Source organism: Corvus hawaiiensis, chromosome 15 (assembly GCF_020740725.1).
Source record: "Corvus hawaiiensis isolate bCorHaw1 chromosome 15, bCorHaw1.pri.cur, whole genome shotgun sequence".
NCBI classification, from domain to species: domain Eukaryota; kingdom Metazoa; phylum Chordata; class Aves; order Passeriformes; family Corvidae; genus Corvus; species Corvus hawaiiensis.
Genome location: NC_063227.1, coordinates 16,599,647 through 16,615,417, shown reverse-complemented (window position 1 = coordinate 16,615,417; position 15,771 = coordinate 16,599,647). Strand labels below are relative to the sequence as shown.

General features: G+C 42.1%; 1 protein-coding gene across 2 annotated transcripts in view; it reads left to right on the top strand.

Moving 5' to 3' along the window:
• The window catches only part of SLIT3 (slit guidance ligand 3), a 486,134-nt gene that overhangs the window by 429,499 nt on the left and 40,864 nt on the right, over window positions 1–15,771 (top strand). For both annotated transcript variants that reach the window (XM_048319827.1, XM_048319828.1), the window contains 2 exons: window positions 5,098–5,195; window positions 11,225–11,364. In XM_048319827.1, the coding sequence (XP_048175784.1) occupies window positions 5,098–5,195; window positions 11,225–11,364 (238 nt within the window). The remainder of the gene's footprint in view (window positions 1–5,097; window positions 5,196–11,224; window positions 11,365–15,771) is intronic.

Below are 15,771 nucleotides of genomic sequence, written 5' to 3'. Positions count from 1 at the left end.
GCTGGAATGTTAAAGCTGGCAGATACTTGTAGGTTGGAATAACATTCCTGGATATATTCATGGAACACAGTGTGCTTCGCACTTATCTCTCTGTGAATTTTCCTTCCAGCCTATCATGAAGTGGAAGATTTACTAAGCCTTTTCCCTTAATGTAATGGTTTCTTATTAACTTCTGACCAGGAAACCTGTAAGACAAGTGTTTTAATGTTTGTGAGACTGAGAGTTGGACATGGATGCATCCATCCCACTATTAGGAATGTAAAGGACAGAGTGTGCAATACAGTGTCTTTGTAGATGGTAATTTTGTCTGTTTTCCCTAAAAGCTTTAGCTGTATTTAGACCTTGATAATTAAGTTGTTTATGAAGATTTCCTGGTTCCTTATTTAAAGTCTCTATCAACTATATTTGTCTTCATTTAGTATTTTTACTAAACACATGAATGCTACCATCTGTTCTCCACATATACCATCTAAATAAAATTTATTATGAACACACTGTATGTCGTTAACAAGTCGAATAAACTTTGGTATTTCTGTTGTAGAGCTTATTTTCCAGCATGCTGTGAAACACTGTAGTCATTGAACAGGGCTGTAATTAGCTGGAAAGAGGTCTCCCTATTCACAAACCATTGAGGTTGGATAGACTCCTGCCTGTCTGCAGGTGTCTCCCTCGCTGCCTGGGTCGTGTTACTCCTGCAGTCAGCAGTGACGGTTTTATACACCAGGAGGTTTCCACCTTGTGCCTGTGTGAGCTCTGTGCTGCCAGCCCTTATCTGTGCCTACTGCTGCTAGAAACGGGAGGAGGATCACGTTGGGATGGACAGAGTTCAAATCTCTGCCTTGTGAGTGTGAATGAAACTCTCGGTCTACACAGACAATAATAATTCTTGAAAAGTAATTGAAAAAATTATTGCAGTGGTTGAAACAGTGTCAAGGCAAATGAGTGCTTTTTTTTACTGTACTATCCCTTGTTCTTCCTGCTGAGGTTCTTATTAGTTTTTGCTACTTGTTATTGGGTGTTTTATTGATCATGGTATAATGTTCCCAGTATTGGATTCTTGTAAAAGCTGGAATTTGGCACAGCAGTGCTGAGGAACAGCTTGTAGATACAGTAATGCCCAGTACGGGTAATTTCAAACAAAGAACTGACTCTTTCTATGTATGGTGGATAGTTCTGTTCTCATTCACTGAAATATGGAGCTGGAGCAGCCCAGATAAAGTCTGGACCAGCTGAGGTACTTCAGCTTTAAAAGGACAGCTGGACTCTGAACATATATGTCTTCTAATAAGTTGCAGAAATTTCCTGTTTCAATGCCTAAACCTTTCCACTCCTACAGAAAATGAGAGAAAATATATAAAAGTGTTTTGGATCTGATGCCTTCCTATCAGACTAGGCAAAAATTTATTGTATCCAAAAAAAGCTCTAGAAGTAAAATATTACACACAGCGGGACTTTCATCCTCTTTCTGTGAATTCCTGAGACAGTTCTATCTTCTTGCCTGTCCTTGAAGCAAAGTCTGTACCTCCATTTCTGCTTCAGACCTCATTAAAAGGCTCTTTAGTCTTGAAGCAAATAGACAATATTCTCCTTTGTAACAATAGTTATTTCCAGGAAATGGAACTCAAGGAGTATTTCCCAACTCACAGATAAATTAATTTTAGTGATGCTTGACAGCAATTCCATTTTTCCAGTAAGAAGTCTTACTGTAAATTGAGACTAGAGAATTGTATTATTCATTTGAAAGATGTTTCTAGAATGTCTTTAGGCTCTTCTGGGTAGTGACAGTCTCATACAGAAATAAAATGGCCTTGCTTTGCTGTAGATTTATTAGTACTGCTATTTTCTGCAGCTTCTCTCCTCTCAGAATTCTTTGTTTCTCAAAGTCTTCCTTGTTAGAGAAGCTGTACTTGTTTTGTGGGCTCGCAATGTGCTGTTGATAAAGTCATCTCAGATAAGATAATCCCCAGAGAAGGATTAAGTGTTGTTTGACCATTTATTACAGTGAGTAAACTGAGTCAGAGAGACTCTAATTTTCTTAAAGCTACATAGCAGCTTAGTGTTGCAATTGTCTGGTTCAGCAGCACATTCAAATGGGTTTCCATGCTGCCTGAGGCCCAAGAAGCCAATAATTCAGCCATGTTCAGTACAGAAAGGAGAGCAGAATTTGTCATGCAAAATTTCACGTGCCAGTGCAAGAGACTGAAAGGGCCTTGCTCTCATTTTAACATCTTTATTAAATTTTTACAAGAACATTCAAATTAATCTGAGTAATTATAGTGGAAGTGATGGGACTGTTTTACATGGTGTTCAACTGTGACAAAACCCTTCAGAAAAACAGATGCTTTGCTGCTTGCTCTGCTTGGCTGCCAAGGGTTTAATATTTTAGTGATACAGGGGTGAAGAATTTGTATGAAATAGAAGCAACTGATGTTAGTGAAGTATCTATATAATAACCAATTCTCAAGGGACACAGGAACAGTATAAAAACCAACACCTTCCAGCTTCCCTACAGTAACGTGGTAAACACCCAGGATTCAGGGCACAGATGGACAAGGGCCGGGCAGCGTTGGAGCAGGGTGGGAGAGGATCAGTGTCACTGTTCCATGCTTCGCATCCGCCAAGTGCTGCGGGCCACATGGTGCCAAAATAAAACCTGCATGAGCTTCCCTCGGCGCTGTCCCAATTCTTGCCTGAGCCATTTGGGGACTCGGGACTTCAAATGGAGAAGGACAGGCTGCTTGGCAAAGGGAGCACGGATGGAGCGAGAGCCTCTGTGCCAGGCCTCGGGTGAGGGCCGTGCGTGCTGCCGGCACTGCTGTGCTGGGGGATGAACTCACAGCAAGGCACGGGGTGGCCAGGGCTTTCTGCTCTTCTTTGGAAATGTTTCTCTTCTGATTCAACTGTGGAAAAGTCTGTCCCTCTTTCCTCGTATTTACCGAAATTTTAAAATGCAAAGCTGCTTCTCCTCACTCTGGGGAATGCTGGAGACAGGGCCTCAAGAAATACAGCTTTGTTAACAAAGCTCCTCTGTGGTGTTGGATGAAATTATAGTATAAAAAGTATTATATACATATATATATATTGCTGGAGGCCAACGGTATGAGGCTCAATAAAGTCAAGTGCTGCGTCCTGCGCTTGGGTCACAACAACCCCCTGCAGCTCCAGACTGGGGGCAGAGGGGCTGGAAAGCTGCCGGGAAGGAAAGGACCAGGAGGTGCTGGTCTACAGAGACTGAACATGAGCCCATGTGCCCAGGTGGGCAAGAAGGCCAGTGGCACCTGGCTTGTACCAGAAATAGGGTGGCCAGAAGCATCAGGGCAGTGATTGCCCTCTGTACTTGGCACTGGTGGGGCCACACCTCAAGTGCTGTGTCCAGTTCTGGCCACCATCACTGCAAGACATTGAGGGGCTGGAGCATGTCCAGAGAAGGGAACAGAGCTGGGGAAGGGTCTGGACAGTCACATAAAAGGAGTGGCTGAGGGATCTGGGGGGCTCAGCCTGGAGAAAAGGAGGCTTGGGGGGGACCTTCTCACGCTCTACAACTCCCTGACAGGAGGGTGCAGCCAGGTGGGGGTCAGGATCTGCTCCCAAGCAGCCAGCAGCAGGACAAGGAGAAACAGCCTCAGGCTGCACCAGGAAAGGTTCAGGCTGGACTACCAGGAAAAACTTCTTCACTGAAAGGATTGTCAGGCATTGGAATGTGCTGCCTAGGGAGGTGATGGAGTGATGATCTCTGGAGGTACTCAGGAGACAACTGAGTGTGGCACTCAGTGCTCTGGTCTGGTTATCAGGGTGGGGATTGGTCAAAGGTTGGACTCAATCGTGTAGGTCTTTTCCAGCCTGACAGTCAGTGTGCCTCACTCCTTCACCATGAGTTCTCAGTTCTTCACACGATGGCAGCCTGTCCTACCTGCTGCAAAGTACCGAAGGTTTCAGAGGTATTTGGAGGACTGAACCATATGATACATGAGGAAGAGCCAAGCACCAGGAATGGACAGACCAGACCAAATGAACCCTGTACTAAAGTTCATAAGCTGATTTGGGTTTTTCATGCCTTGATTAGACTTAATTGAAGCTGCACCAATTTCAAGATAAGCTCTCCAGAAACAAATTAAGACAAAAAAACCAGCTACCTGGACTGAATTATTGTATCTCCCAAGATGTTTTTCTCATCTTGACTGCAGTAATCCACCAGCTTTACAGTAGATGAGCTGGCAGAGGTCCACTGCTAACAGGATCTTCAGCAGGAAGAGTAGAGCCATCTCTTGAACTTCTTGCGATTGCACAGATCCTTTGAGTATTGATGCTTTTGGGTGGCTTTACTCCACCCTACTGTGCCAGTAACTGGAAAGCAAGACAAAACTCTTCAATGTATTTGCCAGTTTTACAAATAGCTTGTTCTAATCAGCAGAATTTAACAATCAGAGAAATATGTTTACGCCTTGAAGGGCTAGTAAAAAGTCAGTAGCAGTGGAGGTTGCTCAAGCTGGTGAGGTTCAGTTGGAACTGAGGTATGTTCTAGGGCAATCTTTAAGAAGGGAACTGAGTCAGTGATAAAATCTTGGTGTGTTCTGTGCAGAAATTCAAACTCAGCTCCCCCCACACAAAGGGCGTCTCCCCCGTGGGTTCTGACGCCGGTAACGAGCAGTGTGTGCTGCTGCAGTGTTTAACTGAGTGCCTGGTGAATGCAGTTGGTGAGTGCTGACTCCGTGTGGGCTTGTGCTCACTGTGTGTGGCCTTCTGCTTACCTTTGGTCATGAGTCGTTCTTTTCATTGTTACTAACATTAAAGTGTGTTAGAGTAATGGTGAAACCAGCTGTTTCCTTAAAACACTCCAATGAAAGAGTTCATTACAGTCTTGAAACTGAAATGATACTGAGATACCCACCAGTCCCATTGGATAAAGCAGTTGCCCTGCCAAATTCTCACTGAAGTGATGAATAAATCTGATCATCAATGAAGAACATTAGGTGATGCCATGAGTCTGATGCATGAGTCTGCCATGAGTCTTATAAGTGTGCCACGAGTGAAGGAACAAGAGACATTGATTCAGATGACATGAGTCTTACATTGTTTCTTTTGAATTTTCCCAAACAGGGTCAAGACTGCAGTGTGCCCATTAATTCCTGCATTCAAAATCCATGTCAGAATGGAGGGACCTGCCACCTCACCGAGGCAAACAAAGATGGATTCAGGTAGTAGCACAAAGTTCATTTAAAATGAGATGATAAAATTTAATGTGTTTCTGCTTTGCATTAATGAACTGTAGTGGCTACTTTATAGAAACTGCTGCTTGTGACACTTCATTTGCCCTACAAAACTATTGCTTTGGTTTCACTGGTGTGACATATTGTTTTCCATGAAACAGGCTTCCTTATTTCCTCATAATGGAATATACATTTAAGAGCTTTTGAGCGGTCTCTATGATCTGCATTGTGTTATCTGTATCCTAATTTTCCTTGGGGCATTTCAGTCTCACATCTAAGCTGTTTTTGTGTTTGTAAAGTGAGCATCTGTTGCTTGACAACCAGATCCAAAATGTTTTCATACTGAAGAATCTTGCAGACAAACAGGCTTTAAAGAAACAATTGAAGAGCATGGGGAGATTGCCACATCCTAAGCATTGTGCCTGCAAGAGAAAAACCTCTGCAGCTGGATATTGTGGATTTCAGTTTGCCCATAAAACAAAGATGTAGCATAGGTGGGGAAGTCCAGAAATTTTAATGACATAGCAGGCACTACTGCACAGCTAATACAAGTTTGAGGCTTTGGTCAGTGGTTGTCATTCAAGTTGATATAAAGTTTTTTTTTAAAAAAGAGCTGCTGGAATTTTCATAGATTTGCTCCTCTGTATTTATGCTGTTTCTTGCAAAAGAAGAAGCAGTAAACGGAAGAAATGCCCCAACACTTCTCTCTGTGCCGGCCCACCCTCAAGAATTCTCCGCTTCCAGAAGCAGATGCAGCACATCACAGGACACAGTGGAAAAGCACAGGTTGATGGGGATGAAGAGGCACTGTCAGGCTCTGTAATGAACAGCAACTGGAGGTTTTCCATTGTGGAGAGCAGGAGCGAACATGGCCACTTCTCCATGAGGGGCAGTTCAGGCCTCAGCTCAAACACCTGTGACAGCCCCTGAGCAGAGCAGAGGAGTCTCCTGAGTCGAGATGTGCTTGCAGGGTCATGGTGTGTGGTGGTGGGAGAGGAGGGGAAGGCTCTGCAGGTCACAACATGTCCAAGTGGTCATGTTGCTTGACAGACTCCATAGATTCTGGTGAAACCACTTCCCTGATCTGATCTACCTCCTCTTGATTCAGATTTTAGCAGGCCCTGCAATTTTTGGAGTAGAAGTTCAGGTTCAGTTTCTACTTGAGAGCATTAATGGTCTGGTGGTCTTTGGTTTGCTTACCTTTCTGGTCACTCATGTACACACCTCTTTCCAGCTTGTGCCAAAGCCAAACTGTACCATATTAGAATATCTGGAGTTTGTCACTCAGTACCCATTTTTCAAAAATATAGCTGATACTAAAAATGCAGTAGTAAAACATTTTATAATATCCATAATACTAGAATGAGAGCCTTCAGCATATATTTTGGATTGGATTTTTTTTTAGCATTTTTGTTTTGTTCCGTGGTAGGAGATAAAAAGTTTTGAATGAGAATTGAGAGCTACTTCTGAATTTCTCTCATGAATTGAATGAACTTTACAATTTCAGAGGCTTTGCTTCAGTTCCAAATGAGCATTGTTTTTGAGATCCTTTATAAAACTGCAGGGGTGGTTTTGTTGCTGAACAACATTCGAGGCTTTTTAGGGAAGGATTCTGCTTTTATAGTTATTTATAGAGTTTCAGTTGGTCTAATAACACCATATCTCATCAAAATCCTGCTGCATGAAATTGGATGTTCAGCATATTCATTGCTCCATTTTCTCCTTGTATTTAATTCAGTCAGTCCGCAGCCTCTGTGGCTCTGCAGGACTGTGGAGCTTTAGCATGGCATAGGCAGATGTGGTGTGGAGATGGAAAAGTCAGTGACAAGGAAGATATAGAAACATTTTGAGAGTGAATTTGGTTGGTTGGGTTGGGGTTTTTTGGTGGGCAATCTCTCCAGTGGATGGCAGCAGTCAGAGTTATGTGCCTATAAATTGTGCTCACCAGGATGGGAGAACGCTGCCCTGCATTATGTGCTGTGAGGAAGTGGATGTCAAAAACGTTTTCAGGAGAGGCCTCCTTGGATTTTTTTGTTGTGTGGCCTGTAAAAGAAATTATATCTTCTGTATATTCTCTTCCCTAGGGAAATATATTCATACACAAGCCCTGCTGCCAAACTTGTCAAATCTTTACTCTTGTAAAAAGGAAACTTAAGCCAAAGCTCTCTCCCTATGAAATGCCAAGCTGTTTTAACTCTCAAGTTTCTGTGGCCTCAGATAAGAAAATTACCATTTGAAACAATGCTAAGGTGGTGATGTTCCCCCCAAAGACAGGAAACTCCTAGTTATGCCTGAGATTCCAGCCCAATGCCCCCGCTGTGCCTGGTGCCCACAAGGGCTCTCAGCAGCAGGGGCCTGAGGCGCTCAGGTTTGCTGGAATAGCAGATCCTGGTGGGATGGCCAAGGGCAAAGGTTCAGCTGGAGTAACTCCATCCTCTTTTACCCTTGCACTTTTTCAATCCCGAGTAATTTTCATATTCTCTTCCTTTCAAGTAGGGGCGACCTCTGTGCTGAAGAATAGATAAGTGACACCGTGTGGATCGGAGGATTGGAAACATGAAGTTCTTCTTCCCTTTGAATTGTTCTAATCTAATCTATGTCTGCCTTGACAAAAGGTTGCCAAAAAAGTCACTTATTGAGACTGATAAAAGAGATGGCCAGTGAGCCACGTCCTGGTGGTTCAGCATTCCTGGAAGGGAGGCTTTGGCAGGAGCAGAGCTGTCAGCCGTGCTGCAGTTACCCACAGGCAACAGCTGATCTCCGATAACCTGCGGTGCTGGGAAACAAAGGCTCGGGGTTATTTTAACTTTTCTCCATATAAAACCCCCTCGTTTCCCAGACCGGTTTTTTTTAGCATTTTCCACAAGCTGTAAGTGCCCTCATAAATGTAAAATCCTGGAACTGATTAACTGCCTAGTGTTAATTCTGCCTAGTTCAAGCAAAAACATTGCACTTCCAGACTTACAGGCTACTCCATTGGGATCTAGACCTAAAAGGCTTCTTTACCATGAAATTGTAATATTCCTGAAAGAATTTACTATCTCTATTTAAAAGCTGATTTTTTTGAAACTTGACACACCGTATGGATATCTATTTTAATAAACAGATGCTAAATTGTTTCGTTAGAGTTTATTTAAAAAAATCTAGTACAGTAAACTTTAAATATTGCCAGCTAAAAAAAAAAACTTAAAAATGCTTTGGGTCCAAAAGTTTACCCCAAAATGTTGCCATTAAGCTTTGTGTTCCCTTGCAACTTCATGAGGATAATGGGATGTTATTTAATTCTATATAGGAGAGCACACCACCAATCCCTAAACAGAAGGAATAGGGAATTTGTAACTTTATTAGAACACAGCAACTTAGGAAACAGTTGTTTCCTGCCTGGCTCTATTGTTTCCAACATCCAAGTGAAATGCTGTCTCACACTGAGTCACTGCAAAGTTTTCTTCATTGTCTCTGGAATTCATTTTCTCCCTGGGTCAGCTGGAACCCAAGTTTGATGACCTTGCAGTCACTCAGCAGACTTCATTTTTCTTCTAAGCCTTTTCTGGGAGAATACATACAAACAGTCCCAAACTGCCGCTCTTTCAACATGTGGTTCAATGCGGGTCCCAAGTTGTATGTTTTATCTTTGAATTTCAAGGCTCATATCTGGCACATTTGAATGAAAATCAAAATAAAGAATCATACATAAGCAATAATGTAAAGACTCCCTATACTACATAAGGACCAGTAGCCAAATGTCATCCATTATTCTGACATTTCCCTGAGTATGGAATGTGTCCTAATACTGAGCAATTTATGTTAACAATCCCAAATGAATTGTTACTAATGGTAACTCCACTGTGAACCATTACCGTGATAGTATTTAATAATGTCATTTTTAATTGCACACATCCAAGCTGTCCCAATCCTTTTGTGGAAGGAAAATGGTGTTACATTCACATTAAAAAATCACCAGCACAAAGACACTCTTGTTGCTTTTCTTTAAATGGAGAGAAAAATTTCTGTTCCCAAACTGAGACCTTGTCTTCCAAGTTGCAGCCTGGAGCATATTTTTATGACCGAGTTATAAACCCCTGAAAATGGGGTTTTGTAATCAAAAAGCAAGGCATGATGAATGTATCACTGTATTTAATTAGGTGTCTTTAACCCTCTCCCTGATACTTGCATTGCCACAAAAGATGGTGTGCCAGCTCTTCTTTCCTCTCCACCTCCTGTGATCCTCTGGCTCTGGGTCAGCAAGAGGACATGTTTTATTAGCAATAATGAGCTTGAGACAGGAAAAGAAAATATTGCTTATTGGTTTATTGTGTCCTAAATTGGATTTATTTGAGCAGTTTGGTTTTGGTTATTCATGGTGAAGGTTTTCTAACTCTCATGACCTGTGGATGGTCCCTGCAGAATGAAGATGACTCTGAATGTGACCAGTCCCTCTTTTCTACCTGTCTGAAAGATCTAACTGTTGTGGTGGCTCAAGACACATTCCCTTCCCATTTTTTCTCCTCTTTATTACTCCTTTCTGAGATTGCACATCATGAAGAATCTAACCTAATGCTCAGGATCCAGCCTGGGACTACTGAGGGTGGATGCACAGCTTTGTGTCATCCCTCCCTTTGGAGTCCGTGCACTCTGCTGTGGCACAGAGGAGGAAGGGAAGGAAAAATCCTGCAGCTTTCTTCACAGATTCTGAAGAGGTCCTTTTCCTCCAGGGCTTTCTCCATCTCCATCCCATGACACCTACATAAGTCAGGATAACCACTTCATGTCCACCTTGTCCATCGGAGCTGAAAACAGCACCCTGCAGCTATGTCTGCATTGGAAATTCTCCTGGTTTCCAAAAACAGCGGATGGCAATTAGTGTGACTGCTGTAGTGCTCTCTGGTTTTCATCCTCATCAATCAGTAGTGCTTTTTATTTGTTCAGTTCCTTTTCTGCCACCAGAGCCTGCATAAGAAAGGAAATGAACAGCTGAGTGAATGTGTAGTTTGGACTGGACTCGAAACAACCCTTTGTGTGACTACTGAACAGCAGTGCTGGCACTTCAAAACTGACACTTCAAATATCATTGCTGGCTTCTCAGAAACTACTGATATTACTGAAGCACTTAACTCATGTTTTTAGACTCTCTTTTAGGAAACTCTGGCCTCCACCTCTTCATCACTTATGGATAGTTTAAAATTTAAAGGTTCTGTTTGTAACCATAGCTTCTAGATCTAGAGAGGAAATGGAGATTGAAAAAAATCAAGCCATTCTTCAACCATTTAGTTCGTTACACTCCCTCTAGGGACCATACATCACACTCGTGTGAGATAAAATGTCTAGTGCAATTATTCTTCACTAGTGTCCACATCCTCACAGAACCATTACTAGCTCTGCCATGGTCTGTGTTTTGATTGAATTATCTGGGCATCATCAGCCCTTCTCCAAATAAATGTTCGGGGAGCTGCAGACATACTGAAATCTTACAGCACTTGTGAAAGCAATCGTTCCCAAACATTTCTTGTTTGGACAAGTGACAAAGTAGTAATGAGAAGAAAACACTCATGTCTGTAAATGCAACTCAAGCTGCTGTTCTTTGAAGAGACCGAGGTACCTAAGAGCTGCCAAGTTGTCCTGTGATTGTGCAGTCCTCAGTAGGCAAATGTCCACATTCTCACAAAACCATTAACAGGGAAGCCAAGGATTTGAATATTGTGATGAATGTTTACTCTCCTGCCCTGGAGTTGCTTACTTCAGTTAAGGGCCAGAGTTATCAGTAAAGCAAGCAAAGGGAGCATGGCAGAGGCTGGCTCCTGAGGAAGGTTTTTGTCTCATGTAAATAATTACATGACCCCAGGAACCATCAGACTGCATCCTTCACCAAACACATGGGGTTAAATTGCTGTATGCCTCAGAGCAGCAGTGAATTTGGCTCCAACTGACTTTTGTATGTTTTAATTTCAGTTTTATACCTCAAACCTCCTGTCCCTTTAGATCCATGCTAACTTTTATTAATTTTTTTTCTTTCTCCAAAGCTGTTCTTGTCTTCTTGGGTATGAGGGGGAGAGGTGTGAAATAAACCCAGATGACTGTGAAGATAATGACTGTGAGAATAACTCTACATGTGTGGATGGGATCAACAACTATGTGTGTCTCTGCCCTCCTAATTACACAGGTAAGAAAGGGCCACAACCAGAGAACAGGAATCCATGAGAAGTGCCTAAAGGGACAGGTCCAAATTCGTGTTTACTTTGTACATGAGCATATAATTAACTGAAAATCCAATCACATTTTAAACAATCTGAATCTCTTCCTGGAAAAATGTTAATTCTACTAATATTGAGTATATGTGCTCACAAACATGACCACTTTTCTGAGTCAAAAAACTGATGCCTCATTGTAAAACACATTAAAAAACAGTATTTAGGGGATCAGAGAAATCTCTCCTTCAACGTGCACATTCTCACTACTGAGCTGACCCTGATATACACCTGATATGTCCTGAATCTTGGCAAATCTTGGCTTTGGGGGCATGGCTTTCATCTGAGATCTCTGATGTGCTGCTAAATTCCTGATCTCCATTTCACAAGTGGGGAAGCAAAGGCTGTGTAAGAGACTGCAGGCTCAGGTGTTGTCTTCAGTGTGACCCAGGTCAGGGAACAGGGTCAGCTGCTGAGTCCATGGTCACAGGGGTTGGTGATGGAGTTAGAAATGGCATCAGTGTCTCCAGTACCCATCCTGCACTGCAGATAAATTCCATCCTAAACCTTCTGCGAGAGCAGAGACTCTCCTTAGTGGAATCTAAAAATGGTTTCCCTCAAGCTGTTCCGGAGCATTCCATGGACTCACTCACATGGTGTTAGCCCAGTCCTCCTGGCTCAGCATGGAGGGTAAGGAAACACCTGCAGGAGTTCCTGCTCCAGCCTTTGAAAATGGGGTTATTGCCTTCTGAGCATGGAGAGGCAATGAAGGGCTTCTCGTACACTGGAATATATTACATGTCAGGGGATTTAATGAGGATCAAGCTTGAATGGCTGAGTAAGGCAGGAGGAAAGCCTCTAGAATTTCCAAACTCTTAAAATACTTTTGTGGCCGATACAAAGGAGGCCCATGTAAATCTTCAGCTGAGAAAAGCCTTATGACTCCAGTGTACATTTATTGGGTCTCTAAAACGATATTTCTGCCAAAACCTAAAAAAATTCAGCTAGCAGAGTAAGAGTTTTGCTTGTAGGATGTTGAGCCCTTTGTGCTTACTTGTGCACTATTTATGTCAGCTACTCTTGGGTGGTTTTTAACAGAACTCAATGCAAGGAGACAGAGTCTTTACATTTGCAACAGGAAATGGATTTGCCAAGACAAGACATATCCAGTAAGGAACTGAATCCAGCATATATGCAAATGCACTTTCCTTTCCACAGGATTATTGCAGAATTTTTTTTTTTCCAGACAATAAAGGTAGGAAATAACTAGATTGGGATTTCTTCTCAAATGGCCATCTGGGTAAGGGCCAGAGAACTCATGTAATACTTTAGAATCGGTTTTGAAATATTTTTAATCAACTTCCTGTGGTTTTTGCTTTGTTGATTTTTGGCTTTGGTTTTTTTTTAACCTGAATGTTGTCTGTGCTGTGCCTATGCTGATTAGCAGGAGTTTGTCAAATACCAGACCACAGTGTTGCCATGTGGGTGTACACAACCAGGCAATAAGCATGTGCTATCATAGTGCAGGCAATAAGTTTGATTGCAATCGAAATGAAATGAATTTTTGAAGAAAAGAAGGAAATAGTTCCAGAAAATATAATATGAATTGTAAGTGGAAAAGGTTTCAAAAATAAGGGTGTTGCTTAAATTAGAATCTGAAGGGTTGGAATAGTTCGTGTTGCTTAAAATAGGAAAAGTTTAGTGAACTGTGATACCAGGCTTGCCTTAACCTGCTTTACCTCCATTTTGGAGGGGAATATTTTATCAAACCTGATCAGTCACCTGGAAGGACTGACTGCAGTGCAGCTGGCTGGGCTGAAATGTCCCTCAGAGCAGAAGGACAGGGAGCAGCATAAAATGGCTGGAAGAATTGAAGCCATGAGCCAAACAGAAGTACATACAAGCCAAGCAAACCTGAGAAATGGGTTTGAGGGTCCTTAAGAGTTGAATCAACACAAGAAATGGGGCATCATGTGAAGTTGCTCAGTTGACTGAACAAAAGTGGAGGAAGTGCCAAGGAAGCACAGAGGCAAGTCATGAAAACACAGCTTGAAATGGTTTGTGTGTCTGACCCAGAAAGAGAGGGCTCTACTGACCAGAGAGTTTCACTGAAGTCTCCTGTGACATCCAGGGCTCCTCTGTGTATATTCTCTTTAGAGAAACCTTTTTGTACTGAAGGAATATCTGAAAGTACTATGGCAGTATCTATTAGGAACAAAAAAAGTAGATGCAGATGAGTTCAGTATTGCATATTGTATACTCAGAACAGTGAAGGCCAAGAGTTCAGAGGGAAAGTCATTCACTCCAGGGGTCAGGAATGCTTATTCCTGTGCTCACAACTGTGCATTGAGGTACCTGCCTCTCTCTGGTGCTGACTGTGCTAAAAGTTGTGTTATCAAACTGTGTGTGCTCCAGCATTGCCAAGTGTATGGATTTGATCTACATGTGGATGAGCAAAGACTGGAGGGGAGGTACTGTCCAGGGAAGCAGTTTTCATGTGAAGTAGTCTGTGGGACAATGAGCTCTCACTGCCTGAAAGGGTACAAACATCCATAGCCAGGGTGTATCTAGCAGGACAGAAAATGCAGGTGATATCTCTTTATGTTGTACCCAAATATTATCCTTAGTTCTGTTGTTAACAAATAGTAGACAGACAGAGTAAGCTTTTTTTTGGTTTTTTTTTGGTTTTTTTTTTGCTTTTTTTTCCTCACCAATGCTTGTATGGAAAATAGAAATTTCTTTGAAAGGTTGACTGGCTGGGCTTTGTGGCTGAACAAATCCAGACCATCCATTTTTATCAGTGTAATTATGCAAGAGTGGTTGGTTCTAGGTACAAGTGGGATTTCTCAGCTGTGGTTAACCCCCGTGTTCAGTCAGGAGTGGTGTGTCTTGCACTGGAGCTGTTTCTGCTCTCACAGCCTGGGTTGTTTGCAGTAACAGGAGCTTGGAGGTGCCCAGCTCAGTTATTGCAGATTCCTGCTTTTCTCCCCTGCCAGGCAGGGAGCCTGAATCGCTCATCACTCCTGTGCTCTTGGGTGCCATAATGCTGGTACCACTGCAGTGATATTTCAGTAACCTCTGCATGTACAAATGTATGCTGTAATACAGAAAATAGTCTGAATGCAGGCAGGAAGAAGATCCAAGAGCATGTATGTGTGTTGTTCTACAAGAAATAGTTCGGGTCCCCCTTGGCTTAGTTGAGTAATGGTTAAATCATGATAGTAAATCTCATGTTCCTAAATGAAATACAAATTAAAAATGAATGTGTTGAAAATTTTGACTACTGACAGAGTCACAGTATCCAGGCTTTGGTTTTTTCCATACCTTAGTGTTTTCCTGCTCTATCTGCTGTCTGCCTGGTTTTACTTGTTATAGCCTTTTTAGGGAACAATATCCCAAATTATGATGCATGAATTTTGCTTTCATTGGTTGGAAAAATGAAAGCCAAAAATCTTTCTTCAATTAATAAGATTTTGCAGTGTTTTCTTTTAAAATTCTTTGACAGTCTTTCCCCCTACTCAGAGTAGATGAAAAATGGCCAATTTGTTAAGTTACTGCTGAGGAAGGAATTTCCCACACTCCAGCCCCATTTCACTTTCATTTAAAAAAAGAAAAAACCCACACCAAAAAGCAGCCCACTCTCACACAATAACCTCCTGTCTAGTTCTTTTCCATCTATTAACTTTAAAACAATGTGGAATTACAAATGGATTCCATGAAGTAGTAAATGCAAGTTAAAAAGACAAAACTGAGAGGAGTGGAGACAGACAGCTGAATGCCATAAAAAAGCCTCAAACCCATACCCACCATCACCAGGTTTCCTCACCATTCTTAAAGTCAGTATTTTCAGTATTTGTTGCCTGCATTTAAATAACCAAACCAACACTCATACTGTGTAGCAGAGTCCTGATGGCTTTAATTGTCAGCTGATGTCTTATTTTTCCTCTGCCCAACTGGTTATTTTAATCCTGAAGCTAAATTATAAACATGTAATTCCTCCAGGACAATCATGTACCCAAAGGTAGCCAGCTCTGAGCAGTTTGGGGCTGGTTTACGACCTGCTTGGATCTTTGGTGGTTTACAGCTCCTCCTAACAGTTTTGTAGGCTCCCCTCCCCTTCAAAAAGAAACATTCATAGGGACATCAAAGGAGGAAGAAAGATATTAATTAGATCAGCCACCTTGGTTCTTGCCCTTTTTGTATTTTTCTAATCTCTGCCTTTTTGGCTTTAGCATGGCTGTCTCCAGCTATTGATACAAACATTGTGTTTTCTCTCTAGCTTTGTGGTGTAGGAATGTAGGGCAAAATTCAGAGGGCTTTTCCCTTCCATTCCTTTTTCCTGTTCACTACTGTTCCAGATCTCCTTCAGACCATCTCTGCTT